The sequence below is a fragment of the Centroberyx gerrardi genome, chromosome 19 (genome assembly GCF_048128805.1).
Source record: "Centroberyx gerrardi isolate f3 chromosome 19, fCenGer3.hap1.cur.20231027, whole genome shotgun sequence".
Taxonomy (NCBI): domain Eukaryota; kingdom Metazoa; phylum Chordata; class Actinopteri; order Beryciformes; family Berycidae; genus Centroberyx; species Centroberyx gerrardi.
In genome coordinates, this window is record NC_136015.1 from 16,964,031 (window position 1) to 16,988,749 (window position 24,719).

At 44.4% G+C, this 24,719-nt stretch overlaps 1 protein-coding gene across 1 annotated transcript in view; it reads left to right on the plus strand.

The window, feature by feature from the left end:
* Nucleotides 1–17,023: 17,023 nt before the first annotated feature.
* Nucleotides 17,024–24,719, plus strand: part of efna3a (ephrin-A3a) — a 49,006-nt gene continuing 41,310 nt past the window's right edge. The window contains exon 1 of the mRNA XM_071908287.1: nt 17,024–17,139. Within this exon, the coding sequence (XP_071764388.1) occupies nt 17,030–17,139 (110 nt within the window). The 5' untranslated portion in view covers nt 17,024–17,029. The remainder of the gene's footprint in view (nt 17,140–24,719) is intronic.

Here is a 24,719-nt window from a genome sequence, read left to right on the forward strand (position 1 = left end):
GAGAGAGAGAGAGAGAGAGAGAGAGAGAGAGAACAAAATAGAGCAGAAAAGAGAGGAAGTGAGGGAGAGAGCAAAAGAGAGCGAGAGCAAGAAAGAGAGGGAGCGAGGGAGGGAGGGAAAGCAATAAAACGAGTGTGCAAAAGTGAGAGAGAGAGAGAGAGAGAGAGAGAGAGAGAGATGTGGAGCTGTGAAGGGGGAGGAGGAATTGCATGTTATTAGCCATGCTGGTGTCACATTACAGCACCACAGAGTTTGTAAAGTGGCAAGATAACTCTCACCTGAGACCCTACGCCGCCGCCATCACTCACAAGGACGGTCGTGCAGTGAGACTAATGTGACCGTGCCTACTGTTACCACTGTGTGTGTGTGTGTGTGTGTGTTGTGTGTATTTGTGTGTCCCTGTGTGTGTAAATGAATGTGCTGTATGTACAGGACTAGGGCTGAACAGCAGCGGCTCTCTCGGGCAAGCAGGCCTCAGCTGGTCTGTAGGAGGGGAAGAAGGGCTTGTGATTAATTCTCCAGTCCGCACGGTGTCTTAGGAGTCAACCATGCACTGTTATTTATCTGCTCCCCGGTTAGTCCCTGGGAGGCCTCCCCCTTGGTCTCTGGTGACACCGCGGGCTGCGAGAGACCACAGTCCCATTGTTGTTCTCTGCTGTCTTATCTGCAGTCCTGTCAGGAAAGACAGAGGGAGCAGAGGAGAGGAGGAGGAGGAGGGAGGGAAGGGGAAGAGGCGGGGAGGGGCCGAGCTTTACCCGGATTGTCTTTACTCCGGCTTCCAGGAAGATAGATGGAAAGAAAAGGAATAGTGCCTCATCCCTCGGCTCAAACGCTCTTCTCTAATGGAAGCCGTCATAAATTTGAATGTAGATTAGAATTTTTGCTCTCGTCGTCGTGAGAGTCTTGGTTGACGACTTGATGAAACAGTATATCACACACTCCAGATTTAATACCCTTCTGTGTGCATGTAAAGTGTGACAGATATAGATTTTATACAAACAGATTATCGAGATTTACCAAGTGGGTGTGGGTGTTTATGCTGATCATGCATACACACACACACACACACACCCATTCCTTTATGGTATATTACATGATCTTTGTCTCTCGTATCTCCTGTGTGTGTGTGTGTGTGTGTGTGTGTGTGTGTGTGTGTGTGTGTGTTTCAGAGAGAGAAATGGGGAGGAGAAAGAAAGAGAGATAAGAAGAAATGCATGTTTGTTACAGAACATCAGAAAACATTATGACTCCCTGATGACAGACTCAATGGTGAAAGAACAACAACAGCAAAAGACACACACACACACACACACACACACACACACCTAATCACCATGTGCAATCACACACGTTAAGGGTAATTGCACATAGTAGGAAAGTGCTGCAGCTCTGCACAGTATGTGGATCACGTACAGATACAGAAAAAATGACCTCTATGTTCCATGTTCAATCTCACCCTTTTTGTCTTTACTCTGCCAACATTATCACCTACCTACTGTAGTAAAGGTGGGCTGTAAGTGCTTGTGATTTTACACAGCGAGGGTAGAGCGCCCTGGACACTGCGCACAGTAAAAGGGAAGGATGGAATCACTCCCCCAGCAGGGTAAAACTACAGACCAATCACAGAATTATGGAGCCCAAGGGAAGACGACCTGTTTTTCCCTCATGTTTGAGGAAAAGCCGAGCAAGCATCCCTTGGTTTTCTTTCACATCTACAATTCTAAGCTTCTCCTCTTTCTTTTTTTGTTTTTTCCAAACAACCTCTGAGTCAGTCTGTTTTCCATTTAAATGCCATTCTCCACCTCTCTCTCTCTCTCTCTCTCTCTCTCTCTCTCTCTCTCTCTGCTGTAATAACTAGTCTGATTCTACTGATGTTGGTAAATGGTGGCCCAGTTTGTCCCCCCCCCCCTCCTCCTTGCTCCCACTAGCAAAATTACCAGTTGGTTACTATAGAGACGTGTTTATAAATGCACTTTATGACTCCCAATCTGGCCTTTCTCTCACTGCCTTTTACCTCTTCAGTTTTCCGAGCCTATCTTCCTTTCTCCTCTAGAATGACATCATCTGTCTTTTTTCTTTCTTTCTTTCTTTCTTTCTTTCCCACCCTTTTCTCCTTCACCTATACCCTTCCATCCAGTTCGTCTGCCTTGTCTCTCCTTTCTCGAAATCTCATTATTTTGCTAATTTCGCTGCAGCCGCCGTCAACGTGAATTGCTATGCAAGTCTCATTGCACAGAATTAATACCTAATTTACCCCAATACTCAAATGGGCTCCATTCAAACAGTTTCCCAATCTAGGTGTTTACAATACCGCAGGGCTTCCGTCTTTGTCTGGCTCGGGGCTCTAAACTGCTTTTCTCCTATGATAAGTAACTGTAGGGCTCTTCTTTATGATAATGCATCTGTGTGGGTACGTGCCATATATCATTGTTTGCAAAGCACCCTTCTACCTTTGTGACCAGAGAGGTAATGTAAAGGAGATAAAAGCTGTGGGTTGTTTTTCTGGTCCCTCATGAAAGTCTAATGGAGAGCTGATTCATGCTTGTATCCATCCAAGAAGACAATGGACATATAGGCGTATTTATACCACTCAAAGCAAAGTGCTGCTGAGGCTACAGATTTACACCTACGGGGTTCAGGCGTGGAGAGAAGCTAATGCACAACAAAGGGTTATGCTCTATGTAATTATGTAATAACCAACCTGCCTCCACTAACTCCAAGCACAACACTTAGCTCCAGGTTGATATTCCACAAAACCTAAGCGCTTGTTTGAAAACACGCATATTTACAAGTCTTGTTCTGAGGCAGTCATGTTGGAAGGTTAGTCGTATTGTGGATTTAACTTTATCACTTCATGATTAATAGATGCATTTTTATACAGACTTGTTCACAAGTATAGTATGTATTAAAAATGTATCAAAATTGCACCATGACATGTCCAAGACTCTTATACAGCATGAATCCACACCTTTATCCCCACACTTTCAAAGTTTGTTCAGTGTATGCATGTGCATGCCAACTAAGCTTTCCACTGTGGGATAATAAAGTTTTTCTGAATCTGGATCTGACCAAGAACACAGTCAGAATAGACCCCAAAATTATGTGCAACTGGTGCTGCTATGATTGACACCTTTCCTGGCAGTGCTCAGGTCATTTCAGTTTTACATACAGTATATTTGAAATGCTAGTTGGAAAGCATGACCAACCTGCTATGACGCATCCAAGAACCCCAGTAGGTAGATCCTCGACTATTTATGACTGTTGCTGTGATTGACACATTTTCTTGAGGAGGAGAGATTGGCTGTGCTCAGGTCATTTCAGCACAATATCACTCTACTCTGCTGCCTGGGAGCCTACAGCAGAGAGGATTTGGACGCCTTCTTCTGTTGCCTGTCTGTCTCGCTCTAATACCTCTTTCATCCCGGCAATATTACAGTATGCTGATCCGGGTCCATTCCATGTAGAAGGCAATGCCCACCGAGCCTTATGGGCTATCACCATAAGAACGTCATCAAAAGCAGATGTGTATACATGCTGCATTGAACGTAGCGGACAGCATGACGCTTCGGACCATGAGTGACACTGGTTAAAGGAAAAATCTTACAGTGTTATATATCATCAATCTGTGATGTTCAGTGCATTCCAGGAGTAATTTTGTGATGAAGTGTTGTAATTTACCTTTTTGTTGTACCCACTTTCCCTCAACCTGCCTCGTCTACTTCTAATTCAGTTAGTGATTTCCTACATTTCCCAGAATGAATTTCAACAAACCTCAGAGGCCAGGCGTGCACTTGTTGCATTCAGCTGTGGGTTTTACATGTAGGTGGAGAGAGCGATAGTGATAGCGATAACGACCGCATAGTAAGAGCAAGAGAGCGAGAGTCATGCCCCTTACTCAAAACACAACATCCTGTGGCTGCACTGCATTATTGGATTATGCATTGCATTATGGTCTGCATTTTATTGACTGCATTTTATGTTCTAATCGCTTTGCATTTGCTTTGATTGTTTTTGTGTTTGTTTTCATTGCTTTGTTTTCTAATTCTTCTGAATGTACTCTCTTGTTTTACCTCTTTGTGAAGCACTTTGTAACCTGATGTTTTTAATAAAGTTTATCATTATTACTATCATTTAGGCTACCTTACGTGGAGAAATTGGTATCTCTGTCACTTCTACGATGGATTTCTCCCTGTATGATTATTGGACATCGGTGCAAAATGGTGAGTCTATGGAGAAAACCCTTGCTCTTTGATTCTGAGGGACTGAGACCAACACCTGATATTTACCATTGATGTTTTAGACAGTTGAAAATGTTTCAGCTATCAAATTTTATTATAGCGGCACTGGAAATATCTCAACGTAATGTCGCATTGTCTATGTTTGGCCAATTACCTGCAGGAATAAGAAAAATACACCACCAAACAGCAAAATGGGCCTGGAAATGCAAGGTACCCATTTGTCCTGGGTCACTAATCCGGTGTGAGAGGGGTGTAATTGTGTGTGTGGGGATATGTGTGTGTGTGTGTGTCTATCTGTTTGTGCATCTGCTTGCATCATGTCTCTGATTCTCTCCGTCGTTGCACCTCTCATTCCAAGGAGCCATATTGGCATGGCAGGAAAAAGCCCGTCTGACACCCAGGCTGGTTAGATTATACAGTACAAGACAGCGGGACGCTCTGCCATGACATCGATGACACGACGTGTGTCACCCCTCTGCTGTCTCACTGCCATTTAGCGATGTGGCACTCCGTGTGGGGCCCTCCCCGTATTTCTTGCCGTCTCTCCCTCTGGGGACGTGAGGGAAGTGCAGTAATATATAAGAAATGACTTAGTGGCAACTCATCTAATGTGATTTGTGTAGGGGCTCATAAAACCTCGCCAAGCGTAACTTTAAAAGAATGAAATGGAATGGCTGCGTTGCTTCTGCCCTCTCTGTCGCATTGCAGCGTTCGTAAATGCATTCAGAGTCGCTCTGTGTGATGAGGATTTTCTGTGGGTTTCCATCAGTGTTAATGACAACCATATCATTTTGTCATATTGTGTACAATGTGTGTCGTCTAGTAGCCACTTTGATTACACTGACTACTACCTGGCTAACTTCTCCTCCCCTCCCTCTCTCTCAGTCTGTGTGTCATCATGTATAAGGAAGCAGTGAGGCGTCTCATTCCCCCTAATTCCCCCCCGCTACGTTAGGGAAAATAAATAATAAACACATTTAATTAAAATGAAAATGCGCTGCATTTCTGCGTTAATCCTAATTTATTCGCCTTAATTGAGCTTCCATTTGCTTTGCCAATGGTTGGCAGAAGTGTTAATAAATAAGCCATTGTCTAGATGCCATGAAGCATTTAACTGAGCAAATCCTAATATACTGTAGCACTTCACCTGCCTAATCAGCAGGAAGAAACTCTTCAATGTCATAAACTTCTACGTACTCACAGTCACAGTCACACACACAAACATAGTGCACACGTGCACACACACATGCGCACACTTGAATGCACATACATGTACACACACATGCACACACACACACACACACACACACACACACATACATACAGGCAATTTTTCTGCAATAATTACATCCTTTTCATATTGGAGACCCACCCCAACATTAATTATAACAGTATAATGCAATCATAGCAAACTGTGTGTTGTATAATGTGCTGTGATGATATTTCCTCAGTCATTTATCTTTTTCTTCACCCAACAGTCGGTCGGTGGTTGGACGATCGATCTATTTGTGCCTGTGTTCTTCAGTTCTCTGTGCTGCTTATTAGTGTCATTTGGTAAAAGGATATCTTTGTGATGGCAGCCTTTACCCCCCTCCCTGCTCCTCGTCTTCCCCCCTCTTCTCCCCACTCTACTGTTTTTTTTCCACTAAATGACGAAAAGCTAGCTCTCTTTCTCTAAGGGCTAGAATAATCATTTTCTAAAGTGGGAATTTAATTGCATGTTAAAAGTCTTTCTCTGAATCTTTCACTGCTCTTGAACTATGGCCCTTTGTCTGTCTCCAAACCAGCATGAGTGTAAACTCTCTCTCTCTCTCTCTCTCCCTGTGTCTTCCTCAGCATCTCTCTCTTTCTGTGTCTCTCTTTCTCATTAGTGGAGTTTTCCCTTCATTACCCTAATGTCACAATTTTGTCTCTTCTCTTTTCGTTAACTGTAATTGGGCCTTTGCGTACGGGAGTCTGTCTCTGCATCTCTCTGCCCCATGTAAAATCGCGAAGAGTGAAATTTCACCCTGGGTCTCTTTTCACCGTCTCTTAACCTCCCTCCTGGACTCCTGTTGGGAGACGATGAATAATTTTGGGAGAGTGGGAAATTCAGAGAGCGTGAAAGAAAGATTGAATATGGGCAAATCTCTATCAATCCCTTTCCCTGCCCCCTCTCCGGCCCTCCGAATGTTAGTCAATCTAATACAGGCGGGCTAGCAAAACGCTACACCTTATGCATTCTAAACAGTGTTTATTTGGAGTATCTGATTAGAGTCCATGTGTTTTTCTAGGGGCGTAGTAGATATCTGGTGTATATATATCAAGTGGCATGGTCCTCCTGCATGTGGCCCCAGGCGAAGCATCTGTACACATCTGCAGAGTGCAGAGTATCCCCCGTTGCCTCGTTATCTTCTCCAGAGCTGCTTAGTGATTTATTTACCTGCTCACCACATGCCGCTCAGGCAAAAAAGGACAAGGGGGAAAAAAAAAAAAGAGAGAGAAAATGGAGGGAGAGGGACCGGTTGAGGACGGGTGATGAGAGACGAAGGCGGGAGGAGAGAGCAGAGAGAAAGGAGGCAATGAGAGAGAAAGAGGTGTTCGGGCGATGATAACATGCAGATGATGAGAGGAGCAGGTGGAAACACACATTCAGGCCACATTTACAGATTGACAGAGCCGATGAAGGAGCGAGAGAGGGAGAGAGAGGGAGGGAGGGAGGGAGAAAATGAAAATGACATGACTGAGATTCAATGAACTCATTCATACTGCTCACTGGTCTTAATTCTCATCAGGAGATTTGATTTGAAGAAAATAAAATCCATCCAAACCCCAAGGATGTCACTTCGCATTAGTCTGGATCATGTCACCCATATCAAAACACCACCAACAGTTGATAGACACCAGGTGCTGTGGAAAAGGGTTATTACAGAATGAAAAGTGACGGATTTGTGTCATCAACATCACCAATTATAAACATCTTTGTTTGCATAGTATGTATAAAGGTATATAATTACATTTTACATTTTAGACACTTAGCTGACGCTCTTCTCCAGTGCTACAGGTATAGAATCTTAAATTATTAATTAGAGTAATGGTAAAATCGTAGAATTAATAATTAAGTAATGTAATTAAGTGGAATATAATAAAAGTGTTGATTTCCCCCCAAAAATATATTAAGAAAGTTTAATCAAGTTTTTTCATCATTCAATAACTGTAAATATAGAGTTAAGATAAATGTGTCAGCATTGTGCCAACTAAGAACTTATTTAAGTTAGTTTAAAAATATCAATTTGTTTTCATTTTGTTTCATCTATGTCACTTTTTTTCACACGGTGGATATCACATTTTAGAACGACTGTCTTTAAATTTATAGTGACACAAACGCAGCGAGGTAACACACTCATAACCTAACCATTATATCTCTGTAACAAGCAGACTGGTTGCCAGTGAGCGCGAGCTTGCCAAGGTCAACCCCGGGGTACTGAGAGATATCAGAGCCTGTGAGGCAGCACTTTTATCCACAGCCAAGGCCCACGCTGGTCCCTGGAGCTCTGCCTCTCCTCCCCCTGCCACCCCCTCTGTCCCCTCTGGATCTGCAGGCTTAGCCAACTCAACCGTGTAAGCACATCTCCCCCACCGCTGGAACCGGCCTCCGTGGGGGCCCTCGCTTGCTTTGCCACACAGCACGCAGCAGGCACGCACCGCCGCTTTCACTGGAAGCCAGACAGACGTTCGCGGAGGAATCGCCCCACACAGCCGCCCTCCTCTGCTCTCAGCCCTTTCCCGTCCCAGCATGCCGGTTTTTCACCCCAGAGGTTCAGTGCCAGTCATGTCGCAGCCAAGCCCTACTGTCTGGGGGGGTGAGATCTCGGCACCACGTTCCACTGATTCCTGTCTGCCGCCTGTTCAGGGGGAAGGGCCTTGTTCAGACCGATCAGGGTTTTCGGAGTCGGAGTGCTAAATGACCCTCTTAATGTCACTGGTGAGAAAAATGGGCAATCTCTCAATTTGGCATGAGTCGGTCCGTGGCGGCGAGGCAAGAGCTTGATAGAGTGTGGAGGTTTTAAACGGCAGGAAACCTGGTGACCTTTCCCTGTTTTCTGACGCGCTGACTCGATTGCCCTTTTGAAAATGCTAATACCGAATGGTTCTCTATAAAACAGGTCCTCCGAGAAAGCCCTCGGCGCCTCAAAGAAAAGGGTGCAGGAAGACCACAAGCAGTGTGTGTTCAGAGGGCACTGTGTCAGGTGTGGGGTTAAGGCTGTGTGTAATCTGAAAGGGGATGCGTTCATGTTTATGATATGTACTTTATTCCATAAAGTATTTCTAGGCTGTGTGCCCATGTAGAACAACTTCTCAGCAGCCTCTAAATAACTTCAAATATCGAAAAAAAACAATGTATTGGCAGCATCTGAAGGACCACTTCAGAATTTTATGGGGCTGGTTATAAAATCTGATTTTATGGTCATGTCAATCTTATTTTTCCTCAACCTGAGCAAGTATTTATTTCTCTATTACCACCTAGCAAGCCTTGAACACGGCATATATAGTTGCTTAGTTTCTTAAGATCAGCAAAAAACACATAGAGAACAACTTAATTATCTGCAATTTTATTCATTCAACGGGCCACAGAGGTGTGCAAAAGGCGATAGAGAGCATAATTATCTTAATGGAAGACTGAGATGCATGCCCTTTGTAACACAAGCACCTCTTAACAGCCAAATCAATAGCACACTACGGCTGTGCCCTTAGCCCAGGAGTGGATCACCTCCATCTCCACTATCGAGCACTGATGATCATAATCAGCTGCTTTGATGCGATTCACATCACCACAAATAATGAGGCATCCTCAATCAGGAGAACGCTATTACCTTTTCCCTCTCTCTCTCCCTCTTTCTCTCGGCAAAGTTCAACATTAATGTAGCTAAACAAGTTTCTCTTCAAACCTCTCCAGGGCTTTTAATCCCACACGTTCCCCCTCATTTACTTTCTCCCTTTCTCCCGCCGTCTCTCTTTGGCTCGCACTCTCGCAGTTTGATCGACATTTTTCAAAAGATTAATTAACATTCGCAAACCCATCACATCATTAGCAACTCAATCTGGCAGTGTGATAAAGACAAAAAAAAAGAACAATAGAATGTGATGACCGTCGCTGCGCAAGTGGCGCCCTTGTAGATTATCAGCTCATCAGACAGCAGCAGAGGAAAGGGGAGGACATTTTCATCCAAGATGGCCACCATCGCTTCAGAATGCATCTGGGTCTCTATTCATCCTTACAACAGATGCAGCTCTGTACAAAGTCCTCCGTGAAGCTTATGCAACCTCATATAAGACTACGTCAGCTGTGTGTCACTGGGATATGAACAAGTAACACTGATTGCTTGGCTCATTACTCCTCCTCACTGGACTAACACTGACTAACAATACTCCTCTGAGGCATTGCACTTGGCCTTTGTACAAGTGCTTACAGCAGAGTGGACTGTGTGGCTTGCTGAAACAGCTCTCTGGGCTTCAGCTGAGCCCCCTGTGGCTCATACTGATGTTCACAATAAAAAGCAGGAGCCAGGGTGCTGGAGAAGAAGCCAGTGAAAGGGGATTTAAATGGAGGCAGATACTGCATCGCGACTGTCAGCGAGGGGATGCTGTCAATTGGGTCAATATCTGGAAGAGCCATCTTGCCATGTGATCAAGAGCAGAACGAAAGGCGTGAGACCTCATTACATGGGGACTAGCGCCGGCTGGCTGCGCGTGTTGCCGATCGACCCGACCGCATAGCAGTGACTGAAAGGGGCCCGAAAATGTCTCATTTTAGCCGAGCCATTGACCACCCGTCCCCGCTGTCACTCCTTGTCTCGCACACACAGACACAGACACACACACAGACACACACGCTCACACACACACACATACATCCAAATCAGCCAAATGCCAGGCAGTGGGGCAATTATTCAAACAGCTAATTAGGTCACTCAGCTCCTTTGGCCCTGCAGGAGGAGAGTTGCAAGATGGTCAGGCCTGACATAGTGACCTCACGACGGCTTGCCTGGGCATCACTTGCTGGGATTGGTCCGGAGCCAAGGCACGAGTGACCTAAGTGTCAGTTAGATTCATGATTAAAACCCTGAGCCTCCAGTACAGGCCTTCTGGGCTTCGTGCCCTGTGACGCTGTGATGCTGTACTGCACGGATATAAGACGGCCAGGAGTAAAGTCCTTTTGGACAGTTGGATTGGGTGTCATTTTTCACCCAACAGACATGCCATTAAATCAATGAGTGATCTGATTTAGAGAGATAAAGATAGAGTACACAAAGACATCTGCACAACAATTTACTTAGACCTGGGTCAAATAGTGTTTGCAAATAATTCTTGGCATATACTCTAACCTGCTTGGAGTACCAGATGGTTTGAAACATGGAACAATATATTAACTGTCAGAAAGATTGCACAATTAAGGTTAAGTATTTGAAAGTTAATTTAGTGTTTGAATTGTCCTGATGCAGTAAACCCCATCCATCTGATACTCCAAGTAGGTTAAAACACAATCTAAGAATTATTTGCAAATACTAATTTGACCTAGACCTGCTCAGAGCAAGAGTGAAAAAAAAAATACAGGATACAGTCATACCGCACAATGATAAATGTATCCAGCAGTAGAGGCTGAACACGCAATAACTTGTTGCATGCAGACCATTTACTGAGCACTCCAGTCTGCAGCATTGGCATGGTTATGAGTAATAGCCTATAGCAGGCTAGTATAAATGACACTACATTTGTTCTGTGCCTGACAATATATAAATAATGAAACCATTAGTTAGCAGTTAGATGGATGTTGAACCTGCTGTGTCATCATCTTCCCTAATCAGCTTGTCTTCTCCCTCCTCTCATTCAAAATCCTGTGAGTTGTTTCTGTTCCCTAATTTGAGGCCATAATCCTGGGGCTGCTTTTTTCCTTCCAAAAAGCACACAGGGAAAGGTTGATGTCCACGCCAAGCCCTGCTCTGGTAGTGATTGTGACATTTCTCCTTCTCCCTCAGGGCTTTGCTGCACCCCCCGCACACCCTCTCATCCAAAATGCTCCAATTCCTCGGGAGCAATATCTTCTGCTCGCAGAGAAAAAGGTCACATGCTCCATTATTTCAAAGTGAACTTTCGACCTAACATTTACAGAGGAGGCAAAAAATAGCTCTCGACGTGAAGACGCAGCAGGTTTGGTGTGGCTGTATTTTGTTGGATGGAGGGATGGATGGGTAGGTGAGTGGAGGCTGCATGTAAGGATTATCATTGTTTGACAACACAGAGCTAAGTGCTATAAAGGCCAAAGGCTGAGGGGACGAAACTGTTTTCAGACTCAGATATGAGTCTGAAAACACATTGATCTGATTGTTCCAGGCCGCATGTACAAGCTATCATTATGGCATATTGTGAGTCGTTTTTATGCTAATAATAACTGCTCTCCTTGTGCATTATGGAGCCTGTACAGCCGGGATACAGCCAGCCCCTGAGGCAGCGATGGCAATGACTAACACTGCCTTTTGACTCTGATTCACACTGCCAGTCAGTTCGCTCTGCCAGTGCGGTTCTTTTTCCGTAGCTTCTCATTAGGGCTGTGGAAAGGCAAAGAGATGGGATGCAAGGCGAAACTTTGCCATTCAGGATGTGCCATTAAGTTAGCAAAGTGACAATGAGAGGAAAGCTAGATTTACTGACGACACCCTCCAACCAGCCAATTACTGATCATTAACTGATTTTTGGGACGCTCCCTATACTTACCAGCAGACAGCAATGGGGAAGGACCGAGAGAGAAAGAGAGGGAGAGAGGGAGGGAGGGTGCGCAGAGAAACAATCATCTATGAATACATTGAGAACCTTACTTAATTGCTTCCTCAATCGATCGTTGTCCTGTGGCTTGGTCAGTCGAGACTGCTGATTTGAGCCTGGCTATTGACTCAGCTGTTGTTTGTACATTTGCTTTGTCGTACAAAACCAATCCTCTGAGGTTCAATAAGAAGACCAAAGTGAAAAAAAAATTGCTTCAGAACTAGACAGAAGGTAATGTATAATCAACATCATCTCCCGTCTTCCTGACTTGCTCAGTACCGCATTTTTTTTCAGAGCACAACTAGAGCTCTCAGCTTGCAATCAGGTTGTCAATACTTGTTCGTACTTGTACTTGTCAAGTCTTGTTGCATATGGCCTATGTAGGCATTTTTAATGCTTGGTGTTCCATAAAGACATGCATCACCCAATTTCCAAGGTACAGCTCCAGTGAACAAACATTTCACAACAAGATTTTCTATTACTTCTATCGATTTCTGGTCAATCATGAGGGAGCAGGGAGATTTTTCCTCAGTTTTATCCTTTCTCTCCCTCTTTCTCTCTCTCTCTCTCTCTCTCTCTCTCCCTCTTTCTCCCTCCATCTATCTCATTCCTGTAACAGTCATGCTAATAGCTCCTCTCTCCTCTTTTTGTCTGCTCATCAGACACATGCTGCTCTGCCATCTCTTGTTTTCGCTCTCCTCTCCTCAATATTTCATGCCATTGAAAGTGCATCTATTCTCGGCGTTCCCCATGCCTTACCACCTCCTGACTGTCAAAACATAATTTTCTATCATTCGACACCCCTCCAACTCTTTACCTTCCCTGTGCCTCTCCGTCTTCCCAGTGGAGGCCATCGAGTGCGTTGAGGTGACCCTAGGTGAACTATTTTGCATTAAGGAACCTTTATTCGACCTTGTGATCCATATTTTACTGTAATTTTAATACAATCTATGCTGTCTTTCCATTCACTGAGAAGTATATGCCTTTAATCTATGCCAATTTCACTTCTCGCATTATTCTACCATAGTTGTCAATTCTTCTACTTCATTTCCTTACTCTTCCAGCCCTCTGTCCTTTACGGCCGTATACCAACACATCACTCCTTCCCCCAAAGGCTGAACCCTCATCCGAGCATCCATTTCCCCTGCGCTCCCTTTTCATCATGGCCCGACGCTGAAGAACATTGTTCTTGATTGCTTGGCAGATGCCATTATCCTGGGCTTATATCTTCACAATCACATTAGCCATTTGCACAGCTGGGTACTTACTGGAGCGAGGCAGGTTAAGCACCACGCTCAAGGGGAGAAGAACGACGGAGGCCCACCTGGAGCTGAGGCCAGGACTCTCCTCAGCACCGAGCCATTACCAAAACGCTGGTGGCCTCTCTTCCATTTAGCTAATGCCTACATGTCTCTCTCCCCTCCACAGGCTCCTGCCTCTCCACGCTCTCTCTTTTCCCGGTTTATGTCACAGGCTTCTTTAACCTTTTCCACTTCTCCCTCGATTCCTTGATCTATCCCCTACCTGTGCTGTTTCTTTCTCTCTTTCTCCCCCCCCTCTCTGTTCTTTCTCTCTCTCTTTCTGCCCCTCCCCTTTATATCAATGGGGTTAGATAAAGAGGGATTGCAGAATGCAGATTCACGTCGGACGATGGGAGTAAGAAAGGAGAGGCTGGTGGTGACTGTGTCAGCACAGTTTACTGACACAACGCTGAGCTGGAATACGATGCTTTTAACACTTTTTACAACACTTTTTATTTGTCTGCAAATTACAGTCGGGTATCTCAGAGCTCAAAAAGCTTCTGTTGCAGTTGTTATTTTTGTCACAGTTACTTTATATTCAAAGTTTGACATTTCAATAGATTAAACGATTAATCAAATGCATCATTGTTTACCGACACAACCACTGGACGTTAAACTCAATCAAGTCAACCTCATTTAAATCCATTAACGTTATAGCTGCAATAACTGCAAAATGAGATGTGGGGAAATAGAAGAAAGGAAGAGATGGGTGTAGAAAATTAAATAAGCGCAGATAGAAGCCAGGAGGAAGAATGCACAAATCCCATGGAGGAAGAAAACAGCACATTTTGCAAGAGAATATTGCTTTCCCTAGAAATGAAGTCAGTTAGGTAATCAATATCAAGCCAACAAGGATATATGAAAGTGTTGAGGCTGATTGATGATAACAAATTATCTGAATAATCAATGTGCCCATACTGCTAGCCTTCATGAATTAATCACAAACAGAGCCAGAGTCAAGGTAACAAGCCATGGTTACTGTTACTAGTGTGTACTGCCTATAGCAAAATTCAAAACATGCAGCTGCAGAAGCCGCAATAGGCAATCAGCATACATAAACAACACATCGCATGGTACCAAGTCAAAAGAACAAATGTGTTCAATAACTTATGACACTGGGAAGCTTCACGCAGTCACATGATCAAAGAATACACACACACACAAACACACACACACACACACACACACGCATGCACGCACGCACGCACATCATAAATATGCATTTGTCCCTGAGCCAGTTTTCACGGGGTCCAAGAAACATATTAAATGTCAATCTCTATATTTTCATCTCACTCTCATTGGCACTGGGTAGTGGTTGTATACGACAGAGAGAGAGAGAGGGATTTATGAAGAAACGGAGGAATATGCCGCTCATACGCCGCACTTCCCTCTTGAGTGCGAGGCGACAAAAGGATGACAAATGTTAGCGTGGATAGAGGCAAGTGATCCGGTGGAGCCGTACAGATAGGTGGTGGGATAGAGAGAGGGGAGAGTTGGGAGAAAGTGATGGTACTTGCTCTTTCATCCGCCCCTTTACTCCAGTCGCCACGGCAACATGCCTGGAGGGCACTCAAGAGAGGCGTCATCACTGACAAAAACAACAGAGAGGGAGAGAGTGAGTGAGAGCAAACGAGAGCAAACTAGACAGAGTGTGTGTATGAATGAGAGCTGTGAGAGGAGAAAGTAGGCAGGAGACCTACTATGCTTTGGCAGACTTGGGCTACTTTTCTTCATTCAAAAGAAGTGTGAATTTGACCTTCAGGGACACGGCTAAGAAGTATAATGAACATTCATTTATCACTGGAGGTCCTTCAGATGAATGTTTGGATCGCTCACTTAAAGTTTCACGAACAGCCTGTACAACCACGTTCATGGGTGTGAATATCACTGATATCCGCTCCAAAAGGACACTATTATGAGATATGAAATTGGCAGAGTTAATCAAACCGAGGCTAATGCTTAATATTTGGAATTAACTGAGCCATTAATACTGTGGGCTGCCGTTAGGCTAGATAGAGTGGTTAAACCACCACCGGCCAAATTAAACAGGTTAATTAAAGTCTCAGAATTTTCATAAACTCCCCCTCTGTGTGTCTGTATCTGTCTGTCTCTCACTTTTACACACACACACACACAAACACGCGCACAAACACACACACACACACAAACACGTGCACAAACACACAAACACACAAACACACACACAAACTCTTAATTATAAATATATGAACAAATACAAACACACACACACACACACACACACACACACACACACACACACACACATTTGTCTTACTATACTTGTGAGGACCTTCCATTGACTGTGTTCATATCATTACCCTAATCTTAACTTTAACCTTAGCGAAGTGAAGCTAAGTGAAGCCCAGCCAAAATGACCTCACCTCTCAAAAATCCCTCACTCCAAAGGTCTAAAACTCCATTTGGTCCTCACAAGGCCAGCAAAACAAGAAAGCACACATACACACACACACTTTTGTATTATGCTTCTTAGAACCTTCGCTTGATTATTCATTCCTTGACCCCTAACCTTAACCTTAGCCCTCACCCTAACCTAATCACCCTAACCTTGAAGGAGGAAACCGTGTCTAGACGTGACCTGCGCCTGTGCATTTTCACAACCTTTAATAGCTTGTTAAAGTCCTGTCCCCATAACTAAACCTATAATCCTAATTCTAACCTCCATCCTAAAACCAAATCCCAACCCAAAATAACCTAACCTTATTCCAACCTAAACCTAATCCTAATTTGAATAGATTTCCTTTTTATCGTCATCTTACAAGTACGAAGAAATGTGTAGGATGGAGGAAATGTAGAAATGTGTAGAAGAAAACTAAACCTAAACCTAAATCCTAATGCTAAACTTACCTTTACTGTAACCCTTATCCAAACCCAAACCTAATCCTGATTCAAATCTTAATCCTAAACCCAAACCCTAACCCTAAACTAGATATTTAGGAAGTAAGAACCAACAAAACGTCCACAGTTTGGAGGATTTTCTTCATCTTTCGATCCTTGTGAGGGCATTTGGTCCGTATAAGTAGTGAAATACAAGAACACATACACACACACACGCACACACTGTGTGGCGGGGGGCGGGGCAGCGGAGTAGATGGACACGAGAGCGCATCTCGGCCATCAGAGGGCGGGTTTGTAGCGTTGTGTGCGCAGCGTGCGGCTGGTGCTGTTGAGACGAGCGGCAGGTAGACAAACCTTGAGATTTCAACGGGGAGCCTGCGGCTTGGAGGCGAGTTTAGAGCAGAGTAAAGACAATTGTAAACACCGACTACAGCTGTCATTTCCGAATGTGGTAGCCTATTTTGCCTTATCATCACCTGTGTTGTTTCTCTTTAACGAAATCAGAATTGCCAAACAACAAAAGGAGTATCCAAAGCAGTGACTTGAAAGTGCGCAGCGGGGAAGAAAATAAGTCCAGATAGATTCGGCACTTGTGAAGATGTCCAAATGGGTCTCGTCGCGATGGGATTCGAGTTGAAGAACACGTAACCACCAACAAGTCATCCTGATTCAGCCCGTTGTGAAGGTTACTGGAAACTTGAAAAGGCGTTTTGACCGCCGGGATGTTGTGAGCGACACGCTGCTTGGGACAGAAGGACCGGGGACGCAGAAGGAAGAGAGAGGAACCAGGGCTGGACGAGGACCGGAGGGATTATGGCTCTCGCAACGTTTTCTCTCAGTCTCATCACGCTGGCGCTTACAAACTTGCACCTGTCGAGAGCCAACAACCGGCATGCGGTGTACTGGAACAGCTCGAACCTACAGTAAGTGGCTTCCTGCAGCGGTAGGCCTGCCGGTGTTCACAGCAAATCATTTGTGTCGCTCTTTGTTGATGTGAGTTGATGTGAGACACCTGAGTTGATAACTTGTGCGCAAGACAATGGTCATCCTCTGCAGCTGAGTATGCAACCCGTGAAACAGCCTGATCGAAGTAGGCTACTGAGTTATATTAGATGACAATAAATTAATAACTATTTTTCCTGTTTTAAGATTTATTGAGGACATCATATCGACCAGAAAGGCTAGTATAAAATCTATTTAATCTATTCTGTCATCCTAAAAGTATTTCTTTGCGCCTCAAATTGCTCCTTCCCAATCATGAAATCTGCTAGAATAAGTCTCTCTAAGGGGAAACTGTTTCTACATTGTTCCTCTACATGTACCTGGGTTACTGTATAAATATTTTATTCCTACATCACCGTTTTGTCCATCTATTGCTACACAGTAATGACTCATTTACGCTGTCATCTCTCCATCCTGTTTTCACCCTGTTTTCAATTTGATGTTATCTACCATCTTTGCCCCCTCCCCCTCCCCCTGCCCTCCCAACCCCCAGCACATATACATAAATACATAATGCAAACATAATGCACAAACTCAGCATGAGTATGTATGCACAGCGCATCAATATGCTTGGCACACACAAAAGCACACACATTGATGTGTGCACACGGGCACGTATGCGCGCACACACACACACACACACACACACACACACACACACACATACACACAGACATTTCTGGGTCTATCCTTGGACTCAGATTCCTACTACAGCAGCATGGTTGCTTACCTCAGGTAAGCTTCCCCAGGCCTCCTATCTCACTACCTGTGAGCTATAAAGCCCGCTTGCTGTGGGGCAGAGATCGATGTGGATTCCACTGCCTTTGTCTTCTCATTAGCCAACAGTGAATCCATCTTTCTCACATTCTTTTATCTCCTCTCCTCACACAACCTCCCCCATTGCCCCCCTCCCTCCCTCCCTCCCTCCCTCCCTCCCCACCCCAACCACCCACCCACCCACCTCCCTCTCCTCCTCCTCCTCTTCTATCTGTGTTCCTCCTCTGTCCATTTGTATTCACCTCAGACGCCGGTCTCTCCTATCGCCTCTCTCTATCTCATACTTGGTTATTTTCTTCCCTCTCTTATTTTTCTACTGTGTCTCACCAGCCGGCCTGTCCCCCTCAATTCCCTCTTTTTTTTTCTGCATCTCATTACCGCCCCCCCATCTGCTGCTGGTCCCTCATTCACCTCCCAAGCTCTCGGCTGAGAGTACACATAGATGACGATAATTAAAAATTGTGAGGAAGTTATTTGAATGTACCTGAAATGGGGATGATTCAAATATTTGACGGTTTCCTCAGTCAAACAGTGAGGGAACTGCTGAAATCTGATGGAAACAGTCAAGGTGTCGCTGCAGCACTATCTCTTCCTCCTTAATGTTAAGCGAATACAGTGTGAATGGCAGTCACATTCAAAACTATTTCCGATTTATGACTGCAGTTAATCCTGTCATTGTGATATGAATAAAGAAGAGGCATATTAGAGGAGGCTTATTTGCATTGCTAGTGCGTGTTCAAAGTGATGTGAGAGTGCGCAGGTTTGTGAGTGTCATAATCAGTATTAGTCTTATCTATCATTTTTAATTATTCATTTGCTGTGTGCTCTATCTGAATGATTTTCACAGCATGGGAACGCCTGTTCAGCGTAATCATTCATTGAGTATTAGCACATTTGTGGCTTTAAAATGACATTCATATAAATATATTTTCATATTAATTAATTTAAATTCACAATACGGGTGTGTGTGTGTTTGTGTGAGGGAGAGAGAGAGAGAGAGGGAGAGAGAGACAAAGTGCAGGTGTGGGTGTACATGCCTGCGTGTGCAAAACCTCTCCTTTCTCCACATTGAGATACGAATCTGTAAAATAATGCAAAAATTGACCCAGTTTGCAGGTAGCAGACAAATCCTCAGAGGCTATGGCAAGAATACTGATGGCCATCAAGCTCTAAAAGGCCCTAGGCTCCGGGCCACTTCACCACCACTGTGTCTACATGCTTAGAGAACCAGCTGAAGGCCTCACTTGTTCAACGATGCTGCCCTTTCCCTCGTCCAGCACTGGTTACAGAGACAAACTCAGGAGGGAACCGTAAGGAGTGAAGGCAGCGGCAGAGAGCCAGAAACCACAGGCCTTTAGGGCCAAACTCTGGTTGAGGCCTTAATGTTTTACCCTTGAGCACAGCATTCAGCGCAGATGGTTACGGCACAGCTGCAAGAAATGGGATCACTTGGAAGCCAAGCTGTTTGTGCCAAAGCCATGAAAATGGCTTTTTATGATTATGCTCTGCTAGAAACGTCTTGCTCTGGTGTATTGAAAGTCAAAGGGGATTGTCACACAGTTGATACCCAGTATTACTGTGCTATTTGATTTCTTGCAGCCTTTCTGAGGTAAACAAGATCACAGTGTATGATTTCGCTTTTTCTCCGCCTCGGACACTTTCAAATGAGATGTCTCGATTATCATAACCAAAAGAAATAGCTCAGAGCGCCTTGATTACCGCCCAAGTCCGTCACGACCGCACTACCCCCCATTAGAAAGTGTTGCTCTCAGCTTCCGCTCTCAGCGGTGTGCCTAGCCAACTCGTTACAGATGTCCCTGCTAATGGCTGACTGAGGCAAGAAAAAACACACACGCAGGCCATTAAATCATCTCGCATCTGAGGCCATCTGCCAATTAGAGGGGGGAGATGTGGAACATCTTGAGAGCACACGGGAGCGGCGGTGCACTGCGGTAGACGCGCCTATCCACCAGCAGCGTCCCATGCTCCCGCCACCTCCTCCCATCAGGTGTTTGGCCTCACTGGTTAGACAGGCCGCATCTCCATAATTGGGCACCCCATGTCAGCATGATCAAAACAACAGTGTATGGCTGGTTCGCCCGCTCCCCCCCTAAGTCACAGCATCTCTACTAAGGCTCATAACTTAGCAGGACACCACAGCACAAAAGTCTTCGCACAGGCGTGGGAAGGAATTGAGCGAGGAATTGAGTTTGAAAATGTGCCACACATCTTTCTGCTAAATCGCCATTCCCTTGCCTACTCAGCGAGATAAAAATCTTCTTTCGCTCTTTCTGCCTGATCCTCAGTGAGTTACAGCTCTGTGTGTTTCATGCTACACATTATGACCCTGATTTGGGCCTGAAATGGTGTCTGTCAGGCCCCCAAAGCAAATGAAGAAAAAACAACCCCAGCGCTGGCACACCATATCTGGTGCTACAAAATGAATTATCACCTTGACAAATAGCTTCCCTGAGAGTTCGGGGTACAGAGGCCTTGTGATCAATGTGGAGCCGAGCTGCTGTCTTACTCAACAGGCTCATTAACCACCGGGTCGGTCTGTGTGGGCGTGTGGAGAACCAGCCAGACTCGGAGGTGGCTCCCTGCGGGGCAAAGGGGAGCCCCGGCACCCCGCAGGGAAAAGTTTGGAGATATTCAGTTTCGGCGTAAGGAACTTTTTCTGAAATGAAGAGCAGAGGAGGAAGAAGAGAGAGAGCGAGAGAGAGAGAGTAATAAAGTGGCTGATGGGTAGAGTGGATTTAGAGGATGGGTAGAGGGAAGGAAAAGGATGGAAAGTGTGAAGAATATTATTGAGAGAAACAGGTTGGGCGTAATAGAGAGATTGCGGGGAATGGAGGGAGAGCATGCTGGAAAGGTAGAAAGTGGAGTATTCTTTGAGGAGAAGAGAGCCAAGGGAAAGATTGATTGAGTTGGCCAAAAGTCAGGGAGGGTGAAAGGAAGCGCAGGTTTTACCGGATATGGAAGTGAGGTTATTTGGCCGAATGTGCTGCGGCTGCTGTTTTCTGGAGAGATGATGCCCATGGGAGTTGATCCGTGCTAATGTGGACACAGGCAGGGTCATTCATGTGGACCGCTGCTCAGAGACAATAGCGCCTGCCATTCACCCGCCCTTCTGCCCTACGCAACACGGTGCAGCGGTGGCGTACAGGAGACAAGCGGATTTGCTACCTGATTACATGCGAGTCTGTCTGCCTGCAGCTCCGTCTCTGGGCTGTCTTGGCAATTTTGCATACAAATGCATCTTATTCACTGGCATTCAATTTGTTCTTTTCCACATTCATTGTACCACACAAGCGTCTCAAACAGCATTATACAGCGTGCAATTTTTTTCCCCCTGGTTGCTGTTGTGGTAAATGAGAATGTGTGAATAATACTGATTGAAAAGTGCAGATTGACCTCTCATAGGTTATTGAGTGAAATACTTCCCTCCATCTCTAATGAAGTATTTCTCTCTCCAACTCTACATAGTGGGATTATGTTATTTGTAAACGATTGAAGGCTTTATTTTTATGAGGCATAGACTTTCAAAAGATTATTTTGATGAGCAGAGCTGTTAAATGGATAGTTAACTTTACATCACCTTGCATCATTATGCAGTAGATCTGCATGGATGCCACAAAGCTTATTTACGTGTGGTTTATTGGACTAGGAAGCTGTTCTCTTGCCGTTTTTAGCTCATTGGATTCTGCAATGAGTCAAGCAAATGGATGGAGAAACACTGAAAGGATATTTAATGGTTCATATGGATCCAAGGGTGGGAGTGTGAATCAATACATTTATATGGTATGGGAAGGTGGACGGACCCTGGCTGAACAAAAACACAACAAGGTTGCTTTTTGAGCAGCAATCAATCTTGGGTGCATCAGGTGATCGATACCCAAATGCATTTTTAATTTGATTTCATGGTGTCAGTAAATTGCCATGAAGTATTCAGAGGCAAGCTTGGGAAGCTGAGATCAGGTACTGCCTTGGAACAGCATGCTTGAGAATTGATTATTACAGGCTTGTCACTCACTGCTCCGGGTCTCATGCCTATAGAGGCCTTAACTGTGTCTACAGTAAACAAGGCCTTGGCATATAGCAGCAGTGGACTGAGGGAAGACAATGGTTTAAAAAAAACATGAGGCTGAACACAACACAGATGAAAGAAATTCAAAGACACAAATTTGAATAATTCTTTGAGACCATAAACAAAATGCAAGCTTTTCATCAGCAAGATAAAAATAAAATATTTTTATCAGCAAGAAAATTAAGTCTGAACAAGCAAACAATGCAACTGGGCGAACAATAGCCTATTTCCTAGTGTGTCAAACATACAGACGGACTCCCTTAGTGGGTATGTTCAGAGTCAAGGATTAGGTGAGAGCAGCAAAATACACTTACATTTTCTGCTCATCTGCATAACATTTGTTTGTTAAATTTAACTAAAGTAAAAAAACATCCCAGTGTTGAAGATTTTGTTGTTGTTGTTTGTTTTTGAAGTGGGTTGGTATAGAATTTACCTTAAGAGATCTCCACACTCAAAGTCAAATGTTTTAGGCTATGTGAAAATACTGCAAAGAGGACAGAAAAGAGAACAAATGATTTGAAGTCACAATGAAATAGCATTTTGAGAGCATCTTGCTTCTGTAATTTCACGTATTTCCTGTTGAAACGTGATGTCGGTGCGGGATGTAATGGGAGGAGGCATCATTCAAAAGTGTAAACCAATGGGATATCAGTTAGGGAGAGAAAGACAGTTTTATTTGATGGGAAGGGTGGAGGGGCGGGATTGTTAAAAAATCTGTGATTGTATTATTGGCTGGAATTTTTATATATGCTTGCTGGTAAAAACTTTAGATAAACTGTTTTCCAGGAAGTAAAAGTAGTGGGATTTTGATTGAAAAAATACAAGAAAATAAATGAATTGTAAAATATGTGTATATTATGACATGGAAAATTCGCTAACAAGGTGGCAAAGTCATTTTCCATTTCATCGTAACTTTAATGTTAATTCTGGGCTGTTGCACTTGGTACACACCAATTTGATTCTACAGTGCAGTGAACATTAACTTGAAAGGTGGGCTGGCATACAAATAAAACCTCTGGAGGGGGCATTTAATCAACCTGGAAATAATAGACATGAGTCACCAAAAGTGAAATGGTGCAAACTTCTCTCTGACAATGAAGGCTCCCACTCCTGTGTCTCTACACTTTGTGTGACTCTCTGGTCCTGCAGAAGCACAAGGCAGCCCGAGCCTACTCACCTTCATTATTGTCAGGAATTGGCGTAGTTGGTGGGCCGTTATAGTCTATTCATGGGCCCTGGTGGGAAAGTGCCATGGGACTCATCTAACTAAGAGCTACCTTATAGGTGAGGGAGGTGATGCTTTCTTCAAAAGAGCACGCAGAAAAACATAGTTAGGCCCTTCACATGCCATCAAAAGCCATTAGCATTCCGTGTGCTCCAAGGTTATAAAAACTGCACTTAACTGGCAGTGGGAACCCACAGGAGATAGTCCTGATCCCAGACAGGTAGAACCAATTTCAGACTCAATGATTTGAATGCAAATGCTTTCTACAAAGAGGGCTTTCCAACTTCCAAGCGGTGGCTCCACAGTACATTACACTGGGAGTCTGCACCGGGGTGCCCGTTACCCACTGGGAAATTACATTGCTGCTATGATGGAAATGGCTGCCATGTAGGAAAAAGATCAAAGCTGTTGATAGGTGGACGGTCACTGGCTGGAGTTTGGTTATTTGTGAAATGGACCTTGCTACGCTACATGGCCTGGAAAACGATACAGCAGCCACAGCGGTTGCTCAAAATAATTTGTTTTCTTATTCAAGCAGAAGACCTCTGACAATTGAGGTGGTATTTTGCACCAACCAGCGCCTTCAAAGTTATCAGTGTCCCCTCATAAAAAGGTGCTGAGGGAGGACACAGGTTTGTGCTCTGTCATATCTTGTTCTCTGTTCATTCCCTTCAGGTCTTGAGCTGTGACAGGTCTTTCCTCTAATGCTCCTGGGTACTTAACAACAGCGGTGTTACCAGGAGTGGAAACTGTCCTCACAGCTCAGCGGATGATATGGCTCCAGTTTTTCTTACATGCGGGGCAATTTTGAATATGGGGAGTGTAATAATTAGGTATTCTGTTATAATTGAGATTTTTCCTTCTGAAGATGTAATTATAGGAAGGTCTGAGACCCTTTGGCGGCCGTCGCCACTGTAATGAGAACATTTGAAGAAAATTGAAATCTCTCTCTAGTGCTCTATGCATTCAGAGTGACTAAAAGTAATTTGACCCCTTCAGCGGCGGCAGCCACCACCTCCAGTAGTTTAATGTGTCCCTCTTATACTGTTAGGGGGGAACATTTAAATCAGTACATCTTCAAGCGAAACAGTTCCATTACAAATATGATAGCGAAGTCTTTAGAGCTTGAAAGTATGATGTAAGTGGATCGGACAGAAAGCTACCTGAGGGCAGAAAATGGAAGTTAGGAGGCTGGAGGGCTGTGCTGCTCAGATGGGAGATCTCACACTCACAGTTATTTAAATAATGTGCCTGGTGAGATGGCTGTTTCAAATGTTACATAGGGTTGTGAAATAAAACATGTTTCTTGAGAGAGCTTGTCACAGTTACTGTAAGCTGTATGTCTATCTACAGTATACTGAATGACCTTCACACAATCCAGCAGGAAAAAATGTACAGTCAGGATCTGGATC